Source organism: Mustela nigripes, chromosome 1 (assembly GCF_022355385.1).
Source record: "Mustela nigripes isolate SB6536 chromosome 1, MUSNIG.SB6536, whole genome shotgun sequence".
NCBI classification, from domain to species: domain Eukaryota; kingdom Metazoa; phylum Chordata; class Mammalia; order Carnivora; family Mustelidae; genus Mustela; species Mustela nigripes.
In genome coordinates this window covers 244,691,256-244,714,724 of record NC_081557.1, presented here as the reverse complement: position 1 = coordinate 244,714,724, position 23,469 = coordinate 244,691,256, and the positions used below count along the sequence as shown (strand labels likewise).

General features: G+C 38.7%; 1 protein-coding gene across 1 annotated transcript in view; it reads left to right on the top strand.

The window, feature by feature from the left end:
- SCFD2 (sec1 family domain containing 2) overlaps positions 1-23,469 on the top strand; it is a 427,593-nt gene that overhangs the window by 70,603 nt on the left and 333,521 nt on the right. Inside the window, exon 3 of the mRNA XM_059383887.1 lies at positions 5,805-5,932. Coding sequence (XP_059239870.1) covers positions 5,805-5,932 — 128 coding nt within the window. The remainder of the gene's footprint in view (positions 1-5,804; positions 5,933-23,469) is intronic.

The window sequence follows — 23,469 nt, the reverse complement described above, 5'->3', positions numbered from 1 at the left end:
CACTTGGATTCTCTGAGGTTCTTTAAATTGGTCAGCGATCATGGCTTAGCTCATGCGAAGGTCAAATGAGACATACATTGTTTTGTAGATTCCTAAGTGCTAATAGAAAGGTAGTGGTGGTATTCAAAAGTATTTTTAAATATTATATTTTATTTACGTTTCAGAAGTCTGTCTTAAGTTAACCATGAAAGAAAGCAACAAACTGTTTTGGGGTGGGTCTGGTGATTAAAAGATGTTGCCCAGCTTTTCCTGAATTTAAGACAGTAGACTAAGCTAGATGAGGTAGGTTAACAGTCAAGCGCAAAGGGTTTAGATTAGGTATGAGTAGGATCTAATAGCAGTTTGATTTGTTTGCAGCTGTAGTGTTTTTCTCAGGCATATTATAAAGTTTTCTTTAGGTGCCTTCAAAAACCAAAACCAGATTTTCATGTTTGTGTTGGGTGAGGTAGTGTCCTGCTGAAGATATAAAGATGATTCATTTACTACCACCTTTAATGTTCACTTCTACCCCAGAAATCATACATGCACTTTGTAAATCAGTCTGGAAATATTTATGGAATCTGAACTCCTCCTATAAGTAGCAATCCTAGTTTTAAAATATCCTGTTGTGTGCAGTCTGCAGAATTTCAATATAATTCATGAGGCAAGAAGCTGGCACAGAAGTCATTGCATAAAACCTTCCTTAATTTAGCCATTCTGACAGGTGTAAGGTGGTATCTTATCATAGTTTTGATTTGTATTTGCCTGATGATGAGTGATGTTAAGCCTCTTTTCATGTGTCTTTTGGCCATCCATATGTCTTCCTTGGAAAAACATCTATTCATGTTTTCTGCCTGTTTTAAAACTAGATTATTTCTTTAAAAAATTTTTGCTTACTATAGCTGTAAGTCTTGAAGTAATCTATAGAAAAGGTTCCTATTTTATTTATGAAAATCAAAATTCTTTATCTCAGGATGTCATATACCCGAGGATTGCTTGAGTTGGAGTTTTTAGTGTGTGTTTCATGAATTGTGTGTTATGTATTGTAACCTTTTCATATTAGAAAATGAAGCTACAGGCGGTGTTTATCCATACATGTATGCAAATAGATGGAAAAGACAATTTTATTTTTAAAAAAACTTTCTTCTATATCTCATGAGAAAATTCTGACCTTTTTTTTTTTTGTTTTTTTTTTTTGTTTTGTTTTGTTTTTTTCTTATCACTTCCACTGCTGCTGCTACTGGTACGTTTATTGAACACTTAATATGTGCCAGGCATTGTTCTAGGTGCTCTGGTTATATTAGTACCTTCTTATAATAATCTGCTGACTGGGTACTATTACCATCCCCAAGTTAACATAGGAGGACACATGTACAGATACATTGAGTAACTCTCCTGGGCTAATGCACAGAACCAGACCCTTTTTTGTTTGGTTCTAGAACGCATGCTTCTACAGAACTGCCTACCACTAGTCTATTACACTGGCTCTGTGGTGATAGTACTCTGTGTATTGTTTATTCATCGTCAGGAAAACAGAATATTTGCACAGTTGGAAAGGATAAAGTATTGCATTAAATGGACTAGTATGATTATCATGTGGGTTTAATTAACTTCTCTTGACTTACAACATTTGACACCAGGAATTGATTTCATGTGAAACTTCAGTGGTATGAAATGCCTATTGGATCAATTTTTATGAGTATATTAGAGAAAGGCAGTGATTAACTCCACACTCAACTCATATGCTGATGTAAGAATTCAGTGTGTATTAGAATGGCCAAAATTAGCAAGACAGGAAACAACCTGTGTTGGAGGGGATGTGGAGAAAGGGGAACCCTCTTACACTGTTGGTGGGAATGCAACTTGGTGCAGCCACTTTGGAGAACAGTGTGGAGATTCCTCAAGAAATTAAAAATAGAACTTCCCTATGACCCTGCCATTGCACTACTGGGTATTTACCCCAAAGATACAGATGTAGTGAAAAGAAGGGCCATCTGTACCCCAATGTTTATAGCAGCAATGGCCACAGTTGCCAAACTGTGGAAAGAACCAAGATGCCCTCCAACAGATGAATGGATAAGGAAGATGTGGTCCATATACACTATGGAGTATTGTGCCTCCATCAGAAAGGATGAATACCCAACTCTTGTAGCAACATGGATGGGACTGGAAGAGATTATGCTGAGTGAAATAAGTCAAGCAGAGAGAGTCAATTATCATATGGTTTCACTTATTTGTGGAGCATAACAAATAGCATGGAGGACAAGGGGAGATGGAAAGTAGAAGGGAGTTGAGGGAAATTGGAAGGGGAGGTGAACCATGAGAGACTATGGACTTTGAAAAACAATCTGAGGGTTTTGAAGGGGCGGTGGGTTGGAGGTTAGGGGAACCAGGTGGTGGGTATTAGAGAGGGCACTGATTGCATAGAGCACTGGGCGTGGTGCAAAAACAATGAATATTGTTATGCTGAAAATTAAAAAAAAAATTCAGTTTGTAAACCATCACACACCAATGAAAGAGTGACTTGGAGCAGACGTGGGTGCAGGACACAGCAGAGCTGCCAGTGAGTACAATTTAATCCTCTTCAGTGCCAGTCACTCAGAGAGCTAGAATTAGTTCCTGCATTTAAACTTGGTAAGCCTAAAATGACCAAGTATGATGTGGGTAACAGTTTGGTGTGGTTAGGAAACTGTTTTATTCAGAAAGAAACATTAGAAACTATCACACTATCTAGATAATCAAATTTGTTTATATCAGCAAAACAGTTTTCAGGGAAGCATGACCTCACTCTGTATCAGTATTAGAGATCATGGGAAACTTATGTATTTCTTGTAAAAATGTTTCAACAGAGAAGAGCCAGAGACTACGAGCCCCACGTGACTTTAATAGGCATGAACAAATTAGGATTGTATGAAAAAAATGCTCAGTGTCATTAAGTGAAGTTCCTGAATATATTACAAACCCTTGAACACATTGAATTTTAAGACAATATCGTAGTGATAGGCCCAACCATCACAATAAACACATCAGCTTACATTTATTATGAATCAGGAGGTGCATTACCAGATTTAACCCTTACATCAGTCATCTGAGGTCGTCCCTGTCGTGCCCTCTGTCTCACAGATGAAAAGATGGAGGAAAACAGAGTTAGTTACATGCACAAGGTGAAACAGAAAGCACGCTTTATTCATTCACTTATTCAGTATTTACTGAGTATACCTACCATGGGGCCTGGCACTGTTCTAGGGAGTGGGGACTTAGCAACAAGTAAAACTAAACCCCTTCGTTCCTTGAAGGACCTTACCTTCTGAGAAGGAGATAGATAACAAACAGATAAACATGGAAAGATATGCTCGGCCAGATGGTAATAAAGATTATGTAGAACAGTGAGCCCCAGGAAGGGGGAGTAGTGCCAGGGTAAGGTGCCAGGTTAGGCTGTCGTCACTTCCTTATACAAGATAGTAAGGGGGACCTCTCTGATGAGGCGACATTTCGCAGACACTTTGTAAAGGAAGAGCATTCCTGGCAAAGGAGGAGAAGGGGTCCCTGTGTTTGGGGTGCCTGTGGAAGTTCAGAGAGGCTGTGTAGATGTTAGGGGTAAAGGGAAGAATGGTCAAAGTTTGAATGCAGATTTTTTTCTCCTCCCAAATCCCACATTTTAACCACTATGCTAATCCCATGGGGCAACCACAGTATTACATAACCCACTGTGATTTTAGAGACACTCTGTATTAGCAAAATGCATACTCTCATAGAAAAGAGGAGGGCAGTGAGGTTCTACTCTAGAAGTTGTGTGTTGAGTTGAAGATACATGAGAAATCTGTGTGATTTGGGGAGAGGTGCTTTGGGAGAACACACACAAGGAACAATTGTGCACTGTAGCTGGGGAACCTGGAAGTATACCTCCCCCACTCAGAATACTTTAGTGTTTCTCTATTGCCTTCAGAGTTTTGGGGACGTTATATAGTCTTCCCAAAGCCCCATAGGATATAGAGCTCATTTTGAATGGTGATAAAGACTGTTTTCATTACTGCTAAGCTGTGCAGCTCTTTTCAGAATGTGAAATCTGTTGCACACTCCTTGGCTTCCTGTCACCTGCGGAATGATAAGCCTTGGCAGGGAATGCAGGACTGCATGTAGAGTAGCTCCTTCCTCCCCCTTTTCCCTGACTTCTCCTGCCCTCTCCCCTGCATCCGGGCGTGGAGTAAACAGTACTCTTAAGTGCCATGTATGTGGGACTTTGTATTGCAACAAAATGTCTGAAATGTCCTTCTCCCTCTTGTTTTCTTGTTTTGTGATGAAGCTTTTATATCCTCCTTGAAGACTGGACCATTTTCCTTCCCAGACCGAGTAACAACTTTTTGCCATGGCTGCTTTTCAGAGCTTACATATCTCTGTACTTGCTCATCATTTCCAGTGGAAATCATTCTTTGAGTCCCGGTCCTCTTCGCCAGGATTAGAGCCCTTGCTCTGTGCTACCAGGAAAATCTTTGCAAGCATGGACCTGCTTCTTATCACATTTTGGGGGGGGAGATTAATTTTCCAGCCTCATTTTGAGCTTGTGCCTCATTTTGATCTATGTTGCAACCACTGAGATGAGCACTTGGCTCATAATAGTTTACCGGCTCATTTAAATTAAACTTAGAATATTGGATGCTGAGTTATAATGATGACAGTTTTGATCAGAGCAAAACAAGTAGAGTATATTGAGCAGTGATGATAGTTCAATCAGAAAAAATAAATGGTCATAAAAACAGTACTAATTAATGAAAGATTATTGTGTGCCAGATATTAAACTCAGTGCTGGAACCCATCATTCCATTATTCTAAATGAAATTCACACTTGAAAGCTACACCTCATTAGGTATAAATTTAAAGTTAAATTAATGTCATATTATATATAACTTTTTAAAACTAACCCCTCAAAAATGCATTCATTTTCAAAGTATTCCTCACTGGATAGTAGGAGATGTTAGTGGGGCTTTAAAGTGGAGGGAAAATGTCCTCAGAAAAGGACAGACGTCATCTTTGTTTTTTTATACTCAGTTTTTAAAGCGTTGCTACAAACGTGTGTACTTGGCTACATGAGAGATCTTCCGGAAAGAACACTGTAGTCTTTTATAATTTGGGCATGGCGTGGTGGGTGAGACAGAGGGCTGTTGGAAAAGTGAGCCCAGATGAGACCGTGCATAATGCATTGCTTCGTGCTGGATCAACGGTTAATTGTAAAGTCTTCCGAAGTGCCAGCCTTATAACCTAAGGCCCAAAGTGGGCTACTTAAGGCCACAGTCACTTAGCCCAATTCCTGACTTTCATTCAGTACAAAACCCATTCATTAGGAAGTCTATTGAGTAGTTTTGGAACAGGAATTCTCATTGCTGATTGCTTTGTGTTTCCCTGATAAGTATGCTATGTCAAACGGATATGCTTACAATCACTGACAAATCATTTTTAGACAGGTTTTTAATTTTGTCTTACAAACCATTTATATGTTCCTCGAGCAATGTTGAATTATACTCTGAAATATTTTTGAATGCAAGTCTCCAAACACTTTATCATACACTTTTCTCACACTTGTCGTAGCACAGTGTAGCTTCCCCCCCACACACCCCCAAAAGGGGCGGTTGATTTTATTATCTCCTTAATTTCTTCAATATTTTGTGCTGAGTAAAGTGGATTAGATATTCTTCATTTAATCCAAATCCTATCAGTAGGAAAGGCTATATTAGTGCTCAGAAAGGATATTTAAGAAATTATTTTGCTTTTGACTCTTCTCATCATCCAGTAGACATTTATTCTAAAGCTCTTTTGTGGTTTTATTGCAGTGACACAGCTGCCAGAGCTCTGTGGGAAGCCTTACTGAGCACCAGGCACAAAGAGGCAGTGATGGAAGTCCGGAGACATCTAGTGGAAGCAGCAAGCAGAGAAAACCTGCCAATCAAGATGAGTATGGGTAAGCACATCCACTGCTAGCTAGGACAGACAGTGACCATGGGCTCTGAGGACGTTGATTTGAGCTTCTCTGAACTGTGGGCCAGGCTACGCAGCATGTAACTCAGTGAAAGTATCGAAGCCATTTGTACACTGTTGAAAGAGTGGGCAAGGAGTAGGGACACAGGGGTCGGCTATGACCCCATTTTTTAGACCCAGCTAACTCACTCACTGCCTCTCTCCCTCCCACCCTCTTCCCCTCCCTGCCACCCCCCTCTCCCCTCCCTCCCTTCTTCTCTTCCTTCCTTCCTTCCTTCCTTCCTTCCTCTTTCTTTTCACAGGTCTAGATACACATTTATAACAAGTGTGTTTCCTGTATGGAGTTCCTTATCCATGAGCATGGTAAAACAAGAGCAGATTCGTATTGTGAATCAAGAAAAGTAGGACTGCACAAATGTTTTGTGATAAGGTTAATTTATATTGCAGTTCAATGATGCAGCCTAATGATGCTCTTTCATGGAGCATGAATCCATTTTTATTGCTCAGTATAGGACTCTTGAAAGATCAACACACTTTACTTTCTAGAGAATTTTTTTAAAAATACCAAAGCCAGGGGCATCTGGGTGATTCAGTGGGTTAAAGCCTCTGCCTTTGGCTCAGTTCATGATCCCTGGTACTGGATTGAGCCCCACATCGGGCTCTCTGCTCAGCGGGGAGCCTGCTTCCTCCTCTCTCTCTGCCTGCCTCTCTGCCTACTTGTGATCTCTGTCTGTCAAATAAATAAATAAAATAAAAATAAAAGAAAAAATATCAAAGCCAGAAATAAATTGTTCAAAAACAGACAGGTAACCCCATGAATTCAAATTTAAATGTTTGAGTTTTCTATTGACCAAAGGGTGGGAAAAAAACCTCAGATGAAATGATTTGCATTCTCCCCAAACTCCAGACATGGGGAGAGAAAAAAAAAAAAAAAGGGAAAGATACAGACAATTGTTAGCAAACTTTGGTTCCAAGAAGGACTGAAAACATTGGCCCAAATCACACTTTCCCCATGTGCCAACTATAATTTGGTAAAAGCTTAGCAGTGCGGCTCCTTGTTTCTGCTTCATATCACTAGTCAGAATTTCTGGCATGTCTCATTTTTATATACCAACAAATATATCACTGTGAACAGTAAGGAAAAGATCTGGAGCTTAAGCATAATGAAACCTTGGTATTTGAAAATTCCTTATCACATAGTTTATCATAAAAAAATCATGCTCTTGTCTCTTAGATGGCTGGAATGCTTTTTTCTAGCACCATTTAAAACTATGAAATATGCTTTAAACTATGTACTATTCTCCCACCCCCCACTATAAATTCTACTGAGGTATAAATTTTTCTGTGATAGAGGCTTTTTATACTTTTGAGACATTAAATAGAAATTTTAATTCGAGATTGAGGATTCTCTTGTATTTAAATTGATTGAGAGGGACCCCATGATTCCAAGCTCAGATTTTAAATATAAAATTTATCAGTACAAGGTAAACTCATGTTAAGACATTATGAACACCAGTAGAAAGACACATCAGTCTGTGAAAGGAGAAAAGTTTAATTGCTAAAACAAAGAAAAAAATTCATTTTATCATTTCACGTATAAACACATGCCATCTTTCCAAGAGCTTGTTATTAAATTGTCAGTTAGCTAAATAAATGTGTTCCAGAAAAGTGATTTTTAAAACCCTGTAAACTGAATTGATTTTTTTCCTACTGGCTTTCAAGATGAAAAATGTATCCCAAAAGTACAAAAGAAATAGACTCTGAGAACCCATTCATTTGGCTCCAAGATGTCCAATTACAGAAGAAATGGGTAGAAGATGCCTGTCTCAGTTTCTACATTTTACACAGAATCTGTCTCTCTGGAGTCCTTCTGTGGCTGGAGAATCTTTACAGTTTGTCCTCTTGCTGTCTGCAGAATCGACATACTTCCCAGAGTTGAATGGGTGGCAGGAAGATCACATTGGAGCTGAAGGAAAACAGACTCTATGACATCATTCTTTCTTTTGCAGCCAGATTTCTTGGCAAAGCGTTCTACGCTTGATTCCTCTGTTTCTTCATTATTTTCTTGCGTATTAGTCTAGTGCAGCCTGACTTCTGACACTTTGTAACAGAAAAGTCTCCGAGATCATTAAATATAAGTTCGTTTTCCTCCGTCCTCAACCTTCTTGACTTCTTTGCAACATTCACTTCTAGACTCGCCGCGGCCTTGTGCTTGTGCATGTGATGGGTAAAAAGCCAGCTACGTCTGGTTCTGTCACCGAAGAGCCGAACCTCAATTTCCCTGTCCATAAAAGTAGGGCAAATACCTATTTCCTGGAATATTGAAGGAGAAAGAAAGCTTTGAGCAGAGTGAGGGTTCTGACTGAAGCGGACTGGGGTTGGTGTGGGAGTCTGGGAGAGGGAGTCTACATGGGAAACCAGATTAAAAGGAGGTAGTTTGATGAGAGGGGAATCAAAGCAAACAAACTGATTTTGATGATTTTCCCCTGTCCTTCTGGGAAGGGAAATATGCTTACTCACTCTTTCCAATTCACGTGTCCTTTTCTGGTCTTTATGCTGAGTATCTCCTTGTTGATAATACATTCTCTCTTTATGCAAAATTCTACGTAGTTTTCCCATTTTCAGCTTAGTTACCATTGCATTCTGTTACCTTGTTCCTGACTCTGTTCACCCCCGAAATCATCTTGCTCGTATTTGGAATTTACAAGCTTCTGTGGTCACTTTTGGAGAAAAATCTCTTGAGCTAATTTCCAAACAATAATCTGGTCCACTACATTGAGACATTAATTTACTCTCCAACTGCTGGGGGCCATAGTGTCTGCTGCATACACTCACTATTACATGGGATGAGCTCTTTCAACCATTTGTGAAGAGACAAGCCTCTCCCACCTTTACCATCACCACTGCCTCTAGTTTGGAGCCCAAAAGCCCCAGTTTGTTAATGTCTCTCCCGAAATGTGACCTCCAGAGTGGAAGAACGATATCTTGGTCTTCACCTCTTTTTGGATACTATACTTCTAATGAAGCTCCAAATGAGATTAGTAAATGTTGCTTCCCACCAATGCTTCTATCATTTCCTCCTTTACTACTTCATACTATTGGCTTTAAAAAACAGCAATAGGGGTGCTTGGGTGGCTCAGTGGGTTAAAGCCTCTGCCTTTGGCTCAGGTCATGATCCCAGGGTCCTGGGATCTATACCGCGCAGCCAGGGAGGGCTCCCTTCTCAGACATCTGAGAGTCAGCCACACTTTCCTGTGCTTCTCAGTTTTAATATCCAACCTCTGCCCTTTGTTTCCTCAGTGCAGTGGTGGTACCTGCTTCCGATGGTTGCCGCAGCCCCCATGCCTTGGAGCTCTCTTTACCCTTTCGGTGATGCAGTTCAGTTTTTCATGCTACATTTTCTCTGTTTGGATAACTGCGGTGTATTCTGCCTGTCTGCACCCAGACTCATACGGTCTTACAGCAAGTAAGCCGGGATACAAACCTGGGTCTGCGGACTTCTATACCAGGCATCTTTCTAGATAGAGGAATCAAACTACTGACACACAGAGGTGACTGTGGCATTCCTGCACTTAGAGCCCTTGGGTGTGTCCCCACTGCCTCAAGAGAGTGTCCAAACTCCTGGGCATGATGATTTTAAACTTCCTCTGCCCTCTGGCTGGATGTTTCCCTGATCCTTTCCCAATGCCCTCCCTCCCTTCTCCCGAGATCCCAGCAAAAACTCCCACAAAGCCAGATCTTTCTGGTCTTTGCCTGAAATATTCCCATTTGATTGTCTCAGCAGATCCACTGCCCTGTTCTGTACCTGTGCTTCTGGAGACTAACCATTTCGGACTGCCTCAACAGGCTTCCCTGTCCTTGACCTCTCAGGCAGAGTCCGCCAATGGGAGGCAGGGGCAGGGGTTTTAGAGGGTGAAAGGAGAGTGTCCTTAGGGTATCATTTACCTGTCTTCTACCTTTTCAGGCTGCAATTGATTGCATCCTTCTACTAGGCCCTTGTTGATTTACTTAGGCTGCTTTCTTGTAAAAAGTCCCATCATTAAGCTTGCCTTCTTTTCTTCCTTTGAATGTGCCATCTCTTTCCTGCCAAGACCTTGACTAATATACCACTCACTTTCAAGTGCACACGCCTTGCGCGCGCGCACACACACACACACACACAATCTTTCTTGTCAAAGCCCATCTTATTTTTCAGGATCTAATGCAAAAGTCACTCTCTCTGGGAAACCATATCTAATCTCCCTCTGCTCTTCTGCCCTTCCTCAGCAGGCTGAATTGATTGCTCTAGCTTCTGAGGACCCACACCTCTTTTTCTTGTAGCATTTACTACAGTGCATTGTAGTTAAATCTGTGCTAATCTGAAATCTTGCTACATAGTGTCCATATCAAATTCTTCCCTGGCTGTTAAATTTGGTGCATAGAGGATGGCTTAGTGCTTCTGAATGGATTGCTTAATGAGTGTGGGTGGGTAATAGAGGGACAATGACTATTTCCACTTTCACTCACATGCATTAATATTTGTATTTACAAAATTCCTGTTTGGAACTGTTCCTCTTGATGTGTGTGTAGCATCCAATCCTGTCTTCTCCCTTGGGTTCTTTTCTTTCTTTCTTTTTTTTTTTTTTTTAAAGATTTTTATTGATTTATTTGTTTGAGAGAGTGAGAGTGCATGTGCATGAGTTGGGGGAGGGACAGAGGAAGAAGGACAAGCAAACTCCCTGCCGAGCAGGGAGCCTTATGCAGGGCTTGATCCCAGGATCCTGAGAACATGAACCCAGCCAAAGTCAGACACTTAACTGACTGAGCCACTCAGCTGCTCGCCTTGGTCCTTTTCCCTTGGTCTTCATGACACTCTGCTCTTCTGATTATCTTCCTCTTTTTTTTTTTTTAATTAGTTTTAGGGGTAGAGATTAGTGATTCATCCATTGCATATAATACCCAGTGCTCATACATCAAACGCCCTCCTTAATGACCATCAACCAGTTATTGCTTTTCCCTACCCACCTTCCCTCTAGCAACCCTCAGTTTATTTCCTAGAGCTCAGCACCTCTTATGGTTTGCCTCCTTTTTAATTTTTATCTTACTTTATTTTTCCTTCCCTTCCCCTATGTTCATCTGTTCTGTTATTTAAATTCCACATATGAGTGAAATCATATGGTATTTCTTTCAGTATTATACCCTCTGGTTCTATCTGTGTTGTTACAAATAGCACGATTTCAATTTTTGGTGGCTGAGTAATATTCCATTGTGTGTGTGTGCATCACATCTTCTTTATCCATTTCATCCATTCATCTGTCAGTGGACATCTGGACTCTTTCCATGTTTTCGTTACTGTGCCCACTGCTGCTGTAAACATTCGGGTGCACATGCCCCTTCAGATCACTACATTTGTATCTTTATGGTAAATACCCAGTACTGCAATTGCTGGGTCATAGGGTAGCTCTGTTTTTAACCTTTTTTTTTTTTTTAATATTTTATTCATTTATTTTGACAGACAGAGATCACAAGTAGGCAGAGAGGCAGGCAGAGAGAGAGGAAGGGAAGCAGGCTCCCCACCGAGCAGAGTCCGATGCAGGACTTGATCCCAGGAAGCTGGGATCATGACCTGAGCCGAAAGCAGAGGCTTTAACCCACGGAGCCCCCCAGGCGCCCATCTTTTTAACTTTTTGAGGAACCTCCATGCTGTTTTCCAGAGTGGCTGCACCACCTTGCGTTCCCACCAGCACTGTTAAGAGGGTTCCCCTTTCTCTGTATCCCTGCCAATATCTGTTGTTTCCTGACTTATTAATTTTAGCCATTCTGACCGGTATGAGGTGGTATCTCATTGTGTTTTGTTTGTTTATTTGTTTTAGTTTCAGAGGTAGAATTTAGTGATTCATCAGCTGCGTATGACACCCAGTGCTCTTTACATCACGTGCCCTCCTTAATGCCCATCCCCCAGTTAATTCATCCCCCAACCCCCTCCAGCAACCCTCAGTTTGTTTCCTAGAGTTAATCTTATGGTTTGTCTCCCTCTCTGTTTTTATCTTCTTTTATTTTTTGTTTCCTTCTCCTATGTTCATCTGTTTCTTAAATTCCACATATGTGTGAAATCGTATGATAATTTTCTCTGATTGACTTCTTTCACATAGTATAATACCCTCTAGTTCCATCCATGTCATTGTGAATGGTAAGATTTCATTTTTTTAGATGGTTAAGTTGTATATATATATACCACATATCCTTTATCCATTTATCTGGCAATGGGCTGTCTGGGCTCTTTCCATAGTTTGGCTAATGTGGACGTTGCTGCTATAAATATTGGGGTGCAGGTGCCCCTTTGGATCCCAATGTTTGTATCCTTTGGGTAAATACCAGCAATTGCACTGCTAGGTATTTATCATTGTGGTTTTGATTTGCATTTCTCTGATGCTGAGTGATGTGGAGCACTTTTTCATGTGTCTGTTGGCCATTTGGATGTCTTTTGGAGAAATGTCTGTTCATGTATTCTGCCCATTTCTTGATTGGATTATTTGTTCTTTGGGTGTTGAGTTTGACAAGTTCTTTAGAGACTGGATACAGCCCTTTATCTGATATGTCTGTCATTTGCAAATATCCTCTTCCATTCCAAAGGTTGCCTTTTGGTTTTGTTGGCTGTTTTCTTTGCTGTGTAAAAGATTTTATCTTGATGAAGTCCCAATAGTTCATTTTTCCTTTTGTTTCTCTTGCCTTTAGAGACATATCTGGTAGCAATTTGCTACAGCTGATGTCAAAGAGGTTGCTGCTTGCCTTCTTCTCTAGGATTTTGAGGGATCACTGTCTTACATTTAGGTCTTTCATCCATTTTGAGTCTGTTTTTGTGTATAGTGTAAGGAAATGGTCCAGTTTCATTTTTCTGCATGTGGCTGTCCAATTTTCCCAACACATTTGTTGAAGAGATTGTCTTTTTTCCATTGGATAGTCATTCCTGCTTTGTCAAAAATTAGTTGACTATAGAGTTGAAGGTCCAATTCTGGATCTCTATTATATTCCATTGATCTATGTGTCTGTTTCTGTGCCAGTACCATACTGTCTTGATGATTACTGCTTTGTAATAGAGCTTGAAGTTCGGAATTGTGATGCCACCAGCTTTTTTTTTTTTTCTTTTTTCTTTTTCAACATTCCTTTGCCTATTCATGGTCTTTTCTGGTTCTATACAAATTTTAGGATTGTTTATTCCAGGTCTGTGAAATATGTTGATGGTATTTTGATAGGGATTGCATTAAATGTGTATATTGCTTTGGGTAGCATAGACATTTTATCAATATTTGTTCTCCCAATCCATGAGCATAGAACATTTTTCTATTTTTTAATACCTTCCTTAATTTCTTTCATGAGTGATCTGTAGTTTTCAGAGTAGAGATCTTTTACCTTTTTGGTTAGGTTTATTTGTATTTCCTATGGTTTTGGTGCAATTGTAAGTGGGATCGATTTCTTGATTACTTTTTCTTTTGTCTCATTGTTAGTGTATAGAAGCCCAGCTGACTTTCATTCATTAATTTTATATCCTGCCACTTTGCTGAATTCCTGTATGAGTTCTTTCAGTTTTTGGGTAGAGTCTTTTGGGTTTTCCACATAGAATGTCATGTCCTCTACAAAGAGTGGTGGAAGTTTGACTTTGTCTTTGCTGATGTGGATGCCTTTTTTTTTTTTACCCCCCTGGCTGATTGACGAGGCTAGGACTTCACTACTATGTTGAACAAGAGTGGTGAGAGTGGACATCTCTGTTGTATTCCTGACCTGAGGGGAAAAGCTCTCAATTTTCCCCCATTGAGAATGGTATTTGCTGTGGGTTTTTCATATATGGCTTTTATGATTTTTATGATATTGAGGTATGTTCCTTCTATTCCTACACTGCAGATAGTTTTTTATCAAGAAAGGATGTTGTATTTTTTTCAGATGCTTTTTCAGCATCTGTTGAGAGGATCATATGGTTCTTGTCCTTTCTTTTAATAATGTGATATATCACATTGACTGATTTGTGAAAATTGAACCACCCACCACCCATGCAGCCCAGGAATAAATCCCACTTGGTTGTGGTGAATAATCCTTTAAGTGTACTCTTGGATCCTATTAGCTAGTATCTTGGTGAGACTTTTTGCATCCGTGTTCATCAGTGATATTTGTGTGTAATTCTCCTTTTAGGTGGGGTCTTTGGTTTTGGGATCAAGATAATGCTAGCCTCATAGAGAATTAGGGAGTTTTCTTTCCATTTCTATTTTTTGAAACAGTTTCAGGGGAATAGGTATTAATTCTTCTTTAATGTTTGGTAGTACTCTACTGGGAGGCTATCCCTGATTATCTTCTTTTTTTCTGATAGTTGTTTTATGCTTTCTGTTCCTTACTTCTACCTTCCAAGATGACTGTAGATATTTTTGTATCCCTTGTTGTACCTTATGCATATGTACTCCGTTAATGATTGCTGCTGATCTTAAAGCCTACTTCTATCCCTCCCTCCCCTGCAAAAAACTGAAATACACAGTCTCCTGGCTTTATCTTACCTAACACTTTCTCCAGTGTATCTCTTATCCCCTCCCATGCTCTCTAATGGACAGCATCTTATGTTCTTGTTGGTACTGTTTTTTGTTCATATTGCTATTGCAGTAGTTACTAGCAGACCCTGAGTAGTTGGGACTGAGAACTCTTGCCTATGCTTCTTGGTATTATCCATATCTAACAGAAGATCTTGAACTTACTCTATATCCAGTAAATGTTCGTGAAGTTAGTAAGTACATTTTGAATTAATACTCTCAGTTGGTATTTGTTATATACTTGTTTAATGGATTGTTTTTTCTATCATTCTCTTGTGGAATCCAAGGGTGACATTGATTATGAACAATGGTTCTCAAACTTTTTGGTCTTAGAACCCCTTTACATTCTTAAAAATTATTGAGGACCCCATAAGCTTTGTTTATATGGATTATATCTATTGATTCATTGGTAGGTAAATAATATTACATTAGAAATTCAAGCAGGAATAATTTTTAAAGATATTTATTTATTAATATAAAAATGTGGTAAACCTATTGCATGTGAACATGAGTAATGTTTTTATGAAAAATAACTCATTCCTAAAACAAAATAATGTAGACTAGCACTGTTTTACATTTTTGTGCACCTCTAATGTCTGGTTTAATAGAAGCCAGCTGTTTTCTTTTATTTGCTTCTTCATAATCTGTTATGGTGTAGTATTTTGGATCAAGTTTATAAAAATAAATGGCCTCGGAAAGATATATAGTTGGAAAAGGGAGGACTATTTTAATACCTTTTCAGAAAATTGAAGATATTCTTCTTTGATACTGCACCAGCTTTGCAAGAGGCAATTACTTATATTTAATTACATTGTGGAATATAAAATCATAACATTGGATTTTCCATACCATGTTACATAAAAAGCCATTGGTCTCTTATGTTTTAAATGGGTCTTTTAAAAGATAAACTCTAAATAGATGAAAGACCTAAATGTGAAACAGGAATCTACCAAAATCCTAGAGGAGAACATAGGCAGTAAACTCTTTGACATTGGCCACAGCAACTTCTTTCAAGACACATCTCCAAAGGCAAGGGCAACAAAAGTGAAAATGAACTTTTGGAACTTCATCAAGATAAAAAGCTTCTGCATATAAAGAATAGCATGGAGGACATTAGGGGGAGGCAAAAATGAAGGGGGAGTAATTGGAGTGGGAGACAAACCATGAGAGACTATGGACTCTGGGAAACAACTGAGGGTTTTATAAGGGAGAGGGGTGAGGGGATGGGTGAGCCTGGTGATGGGTATTAAGGAGGGTATGGATTGCATGGAGCACTGGGTGTTATATGCAAACAATGAATCATGGAACACTACATCAAAAACTACTGATATACTGTATGGTGATTAACATAACCCAATTAAAAAATGAAAAACAGCTTCTGCTCAGCAAAGGAAACAGTCAACAAAACAAAGAGGCAAACCACGGAATGGGAGAAGATATTTACAAATGACACTACAGACAAAGGGCTGGTATGTAAAATCTATAAAGAACTTCTCAAACTCAATACCCAAAAAACAAATAATCAAGTCAAAAATGGGCAGAAGACATGGACACTTCTCCAAAGAAGACATACAAATGGCTAACAGATGCATGAAAAAATGTTCAACAACATTAGCCATCAAGGAAATTCATATCAAAACCACATTGAGATACAACCTTACACCAGTTAGAGTGGCAAAAACTGACAGGGCAAGAAACAACAAATGTTGGAGAGGATGTGGAGAAAAGGGAACCCTCTTACACTGTTGGTGGGAATGCAAGTTGGTACAGCCACTTTGGAAAATAGTATGGAGGTTCCTCAAAAAGTTAAAAATAGAGCTATCCTATGACCCAGCAATTGCACTACTAGGTATTTACCTGAAAGATATAGATGTAGTGAAAATGAAGGGGCACATGCACCCCAATGTTCAAGGCAGCAATGTCCACAATAGCCAAACTGTGGAAGGAGTCAAGATACCCTTCAAAAGATGAATGGATAAAGAAGATGTGGTCCATATATACAATGGAATATTACTCAGCCATCATGGATACCCATCCTTTGCATCGACATGGATGGAACTGGAGGAGACTATGCTAAATGAAATAAGTCAGGCAGAGAAAGCAGTTATCAGATGGTTTCCCTTATATGTGGAATGTAAGGTATTGCATGGAGGGCATTAGGAGAAGGAAGGAGAAAATGAAGGTGGAGGAAATCAGAGCGGGAGATGAACCATGAGGGACAAGGGGCTCCAGGAAACAAACGGAGGATTTCAGAGGGGAGCGGGGTGGAAGGATGGGTTAGCCCCATGACTGGCATTAAGGAAGGCATGGACTGCATGGAACACTGGGTGTTATATGCAAACAGTGAATCACGGAACACTACATCAAAAACTGGTGATGTACTGTATGTTGACTAACATAACTAACTAAAATAAATAAATGGATCTTTTATACACACATTATTTATACCATATGCATTAGTCACTTGGAAAATATTGGTTCTCTAAATTATGCTGATCTTCTGGATGTTGACACATATTATATTAAAAAACCATATATGTTGCTATCCCAATTAAATAATTAGAAAATATTTAGTTATTTGGAATGTAAGGATATAGGGGCAGATATAAGCTTTCCAAAATTAAAATTTTCACATGAAAACTTACTTCTGTTCTTGACAAATCATTGTCCTTGAAGTAACAAGCCCACTTCATTCTTTTTTCTTTTTTTGGAAAATGTATAAAGAATCAGAGTTTTTCATTTGTCTTTCCCAGTAAAAATTGTGTGCCATGAAAACAGGGGTTAGTTCAGTTCATAGCTCAATAATTGCCTCAGTGCTTTTCCTCAAGCCAATCATTATACTTCAGTTTGTATCAGAAGCGCTTTTTGTATTTTTCCCATTTCTTTACGCAGGATATTGATGTTTTCTTAAGGGTTGAGATTTGATAAAATTAACAACATTTGGGGTGCCTGGGTGGCTCAGTGGATTAAAGCCTCTGCCTTCAGCTCAGATCATGATCCCAGGGTCTTGGGATCGAGCCCCACATCGGGCTCTCTGCTCAGCAGGGAGACTGCTTCCCTCTCTCTCTCTGCTTGCCTCTCTGCCTACTTGTGATCTCTGTCTGTCAAATAAATAAACAAAACCTTAAAAAAAATAATGAACAACATTTATAGTTTCATCAAGATCATTCCGAAGTGAAACTGACTACTTGTATAATTCAGCACCACTGCCTGTATTGGTATGATGGCCCCAACCCCTTTACCCACCAGTGTTTTTGTACCGGGGGTAAACAAGAGTAGCAAGAGTAACTTTTCAGAGTTACTTTGCAGAGTAAGAAAATCCAGTAACATCTTAGTACTATTATGAAAATAACTTTGGCTTTTTTGACCACTTGATAGTGTCTCAGGAGCCCAGAGGCCTGTGGAACATCTTTGAGAACCATCATTTAAAAGAACTCCACATTCCCTGGGGTATAAGATTGACACAATTTCCTAGAGATTGTTGGAATTATAGTTGGGTGTCCAAGTAGAAGGGGAGAAAGCTCACTGGCATTTTTTTTTCTAGATATTATTCAGATCTACAGCTAATAGTCATTTTTGTTCATTTGAAAGATATTTATTATCTGCATATATTATATATTAAGTCCTTATAGGGAATAAGAAATGTATAAAATATTATTTTGTCTTCAAAGTCATTTAACTTTTCTGAATCTGTTTCTCCATGTGTAAAATGGGGGGGTTAGCAGATTATCTGGTAATCTGATAATTAGATGAGGTGATTTATGTGAAACATAGTGTTTATGAAATACAGGGTGTTCTGTATAAGAAGGGTATAGTATGATGGAATTATTTATCATCTCCTGGGCAGGCAAGACACATTGTAAACATAATGACCAATGGTCTCGCAACTGCATATGAAGACTACTCTACCACATGTTGTGGTAGAATTATTCTGTCTAAAGGATTTGTTCCCTGATCATCTCAGTTGGAAAATGTGTGGCTAGAGTACAGATTTCCAGAAGTGAAAATAGAGATTAGGGATTTAGTTACCTGGTGATTATGTTGAAACCTAAGTAGTGAATTTCTAAAGGAAACATAAGGTCGATCAACTAGAGAGAGAAGGTACAATGGTTGAGAAAAAGGGCTGAGGCCAGAGTCCTAAAGAATATCTCTATTTAGGGATATGAAGATAGGGAATATACAGAAACATAAAGAGTTTCCTTTGAATTAATAATTAATAATGCCTGAATGCTTTAAGGCCACTAAACAAATGCCTTCCCCTTGAACTCTATCACTTAAAACAGACCTCAAATTGTTTCCATTCTCTGTTTTCCTCATCTGCAAAATGGGAATCTAAGTTTCTAACATCCCTTCTTCAAGGATCTGCTCTCTGGCCCTCTATTTTCAACTTAAATTGGTGCATCTTTTTCTCTTCTTTTTTCCTCATCCATCTCTTCCTTTTCCTCTTCTTCCTTTTTATGTTTTCTCAACATAAAAGGTATTTTCAACATGAGACTATGGGCTAGGAGTTTAAAAACCCAAGAGAATGATATGGTGAGAAGGTCTGTGGCTACAGGGTGGGATTTATTTACCTAGAGGCTCCTCTAAGAGCAGAAATTCTTTTCCGGGTCAGAGTGGTCCCACCGAGGAAATGTGCCTTTCCCGGCAGCCTTGGATACTGCCTTCCAGATAACAGAGGTAATCTATCTCTTCCCTTCCCTGCTTTCTCTTGAGTTTATGAATGTTGATTCAGTGTTTAAGTTAGCCTAGGGAAGGCTACATTTCCAAGGAAAACCAAACCATAAATGCTTCTGGTGATTTTATATTTCAGTGTTTTATATAACTTTCAGAGAGAGCGGTTTATTTTCTATTTGTGACCCATGGTCCCTCAGCAGTTATACTTCATTCCAAGCTATTCTGAAAACATATTTTACAATAAACTTCTGAATTTTGGAAACATTTGAATTGATTTGTATAATTAAAATGCTATTTTCACATTAGTTTCTTACTCTTCATAATGCTGTAAAGCTCAAAATTTGTGTAACAAGAAACATACACAATTTAAAGGAAATCCCAGGAAACCTTCATATATATGGTAGTATAAAAATGGACATCAATTCCCAGCTGTACTTTGTCCAGGTTTCACAATACAGATGGCTGTATATCCTGTCCTTCAGTCCCTACGGGAGAAGATTCATAACATTTTCCTTCTTCCTCCTTTAATAACTTGTTTCAGCATCTTTAGTCATTGCCATCATGAAGTTTGTTTCTCATTCTGACTTAAATCTCTCCACCTGCATGTTAACCATATTTCTTTGCCCTTTGACCTCAGTAGAGGTGGGAAGCAAGCAGTTATTATCACTTTTCTATTTCTTTAATCTGTTGAAAGACAATGCTTCATCCATTGTACAAATCTGTTTATTTTACCTGAGATAAACGATTTAATTTCGGAATAAAGAGGTTAAAAAGTAACACTAGTGGGCACCTGGTCCTTAGTGGCTTAAGCCTTTGCCTTCAGCTCAGGTCATGATCCCAGGGTCCTGGGATCGAGGCCTGCATCGGGCTCTCTGCTCAGCGGGGAGCCTGCTTCCCCCTCACTCTCTCTCTGCCTGCCTCTTTGCCTACTTGTGATCTCTCTCTGTGAAATAAATGAATAAAATCTTTAAAAAATATATATTAAAAAATAATACTAGCACATGCTTCTAGAAAATTCAAATCACAATGTACATAAAATAAAATATCTTCCCTCCCCTCCATCTTGCTCTTCAACATAGTCTTTGTTCCTAAATTAATACCTTGTTTTCCAGGCCTTTTTCTACGTAACTAGGTAAGAAGTAAGTAAGTAAATACGTAAAAACAGTATGAGAACAATGAAACAAAGATGCATAGTATCATATGGCAATGTATTTTCCACTGTGATTCTTTTCTCTCATTTTTATTAGTGTTTTGGCTACCAAACATAAAATACCAGAAGGAAACTTAGTGATACAGACATTGCTTATATACTTTCAAAATTATATTAAATTGTTAAATTTAATCAAATTTAAAATGTGTGAAAATATTGACACAACCATGGAAAACTGTTTGACATTATCAACTAAAGTGAAGCATATACTCACCCAGCAAACATGTGGGCATATAACCGCTAGAAATGAGTGCTAGTGTTCACCAAAAGGCATGTAATAGAGTGTTCATAGCATCATTATCTATAATGGCCCCAAACTGTAGAATCTAAGTATCCTTTAAGGCAGAATAGATGAAGAAACTTCTATGGTAATACAGAGCAATAAAGCATGGTTAGGAAAAAGAAAAAAAGATTGAGATTCTGGATAATGTTGAAAAAAAGCTAGACACGAAAGAGTACATATGTATAACTTCACTTATATGAGGCTCAAAACAGAGAAAAAAATGGTCTTTGGTAGTAGAGCTAGAAGTAATGGTCTACCTTTGTGGGATTACCGGCTGGGTAAGTATATGTATACCAAGGAGTCTCCTAGGGTATTGGATATATTCCATATGTTGATCTGGATGGGGGTTACATGGATAGATACATATGTAAAAAGTAGTTGAACTATGCACTTACTATTTGTATACTTTGCTTTGTATTATGCTCCTCACTTTCTACCTCCGTCATACCTGAGGCTCCTGAGTCTGGAGTTGCTGGTTCCTTCTGGGGACATGGCTTCCTCCACCATACTGCCTTTTCATGTATTCTAGACCAAGCCTTTTTGGGTGGCTGGGGATGGGAGGATTATTTTTATTTGTTTTCCTCCATCCTTTAGTACTCTTCTTTTCCTCTTTTATCTTCCAGGCATTTATACTTTAGTTAAAATTTTTTTAATATGATAAAAATGACAGTAGTATTACTATATTAAAAAAGAGTTCACTTATAATTACTTGAATATTCTCATTTCTGCTTTTCTCAGTTGTAAATAAGTATAACTAAGCACCATTGTGTCTCCCAATGGAAAATTTCATTCAGGTTTTATTCCAACATGTAGATTTATAGCAGTATATCTTTTTCATAACTGAGGAAATTTGGATATGGTCTTTTTCTTGGTGTGATGAAAATGTTCTCAAATTGTATGGTGGTGATAATTATACAACTCTGTAAATAGACTATAAATCACTCAATTACATAATTTAAGGATGAACTTTATGGTATGTACCAAAACAAAATTCACCCAAAGTTTAAACATAAATTGAGAAACTCTCCTATAATGTAGAAGAAAACAGGACATTGAAATATGATAGAAAAGATAAAATATAAAGAGAACCAATCCAGGATATCCAAGAACTATATTAGAAGTTTCAGAAAGAAAGAGAAAGCAGAGAATAAGAAATTAGCAAAGGACGGGGGTGCCTGGGTGGCTCAGAGGGTTGGGCCTCTGCCTTCGGCTCAGGTCATGATCCCAGGGTCCTGGGATCGAGCCCCACGTCAGGCTCTCTGCTCAGAGGGGAGCCTGCTTCCTCCTCTCTCTCTGCCTGCCTCTCTGCCTACTTGTGATCTCTGTCTGTCAAATAAATAAATAAAATCTTAAAAAAAAAAAAAAGAAATTCGCAAAGAACGAATGTGAGACTTTCCCAGATGTGAAGGACATAGTCAAATTGAATAGGCCTACTGAGATGAAATTGGAAAGAATAAAAAGACCTCTAAATTAGACATGATCACTATGAGTCCTTAGAGTACAAGAGAGTAAGATCCTAAAGGTCCCAAGATGGAAAAAAGAAGCTCACCTACAAAGGAACAGGAATGAGACTAGCACACACTGTTTATCAGCAACCCTGAAAACCAGAGGACAGTGAATAATACATTATCAGCCACCTAGAATTCCAGACTCCAATAAACTACCATGAAGCTTTGAGGGTAAGAAAATGCCTTTTCAGGGATACAAAAACTGCTTTCTTCACAGTTCCTTTTCTGAGGTTACATAAGAATGTCCAGCAAGAAAAGGCAGTATACCAAGAAAGACAAATCAGGGATTTAATGAAACTGTTCCAACAGAGGAGAGCAATAAAAGGAGTTCCAGGCTGCTGGCTATGCAGAAAGGCCTAGGACAATATTTGCCCATATTAGAATGGGAGAGTGAAAGGTTTGGCAGTATTCAGAGAGGGGAAAAGCTCCCAGACTCCAAAGACAGGACACTGTATTTGAGGTTAGAATACTCTAACTCCCCATGTCCTCCATGTTAAAGCTTTGGTTAAGGTAGATAATGCAAAGGAAGGGCAGGGGTAGGAAGGAAAGAAGGAAAAGAAAGGAAAGGGAAGGAAAGAAAGAGGGAGGGAGGAAGGAAGGAAATACACCACAGAGCATTCTAGGAGCAAAGTATTATATGCATAAGGAAGTGTAATCATAGCGCATAATTTGCTTCTGTCATTAATAGTTATATAGTTTACAATGATGTAGGCTTTATTGATTGATTTTGAACTTTTTTTTTTTTGATGAAACCATGGAAAAAGCACATAAGACTAAATTATGGTTACAGAACAAAATATAAATGCCAGTCATCATGGCAAGGGAAAAATAAAAGTACAAATGATTTGCAAGATGAAAGGGGGAGATAAAAAGTAAGGGGGATGTGTAAGGGGGGCTATGATTCTCTTCTTAGAACATGAAAGGCCGTAGGATACCATCTGTATTTGACAGACCAAAAAAGAAAGTTTTAGTATATAATGTAGGTTACAAAGATAACCAACAGATGGGGCAAAATGTTTGAAATCTCTTGTCTGCTTATAGACTATCTCACAATCTCTTTGTTGTGTGTTCCTATCCCTTTTTATTTTTTCTGTCATTCTGATGGAGTAAAGAGTGGATATACACTATGTGCTTGGTCTACTCTCCGAGCCTTTTGTGGTTTTGTTTTGTTTTAAGATTTTATTTATTCATTTAGAATAAATGAATATTTATTTATTCATTTATTTATTCAAAGAGGGGGCACAGAGGGAGAGTGAGAGGGAGAAGCAGACTCCCCAGGGAACAGGGAGCCCAGTG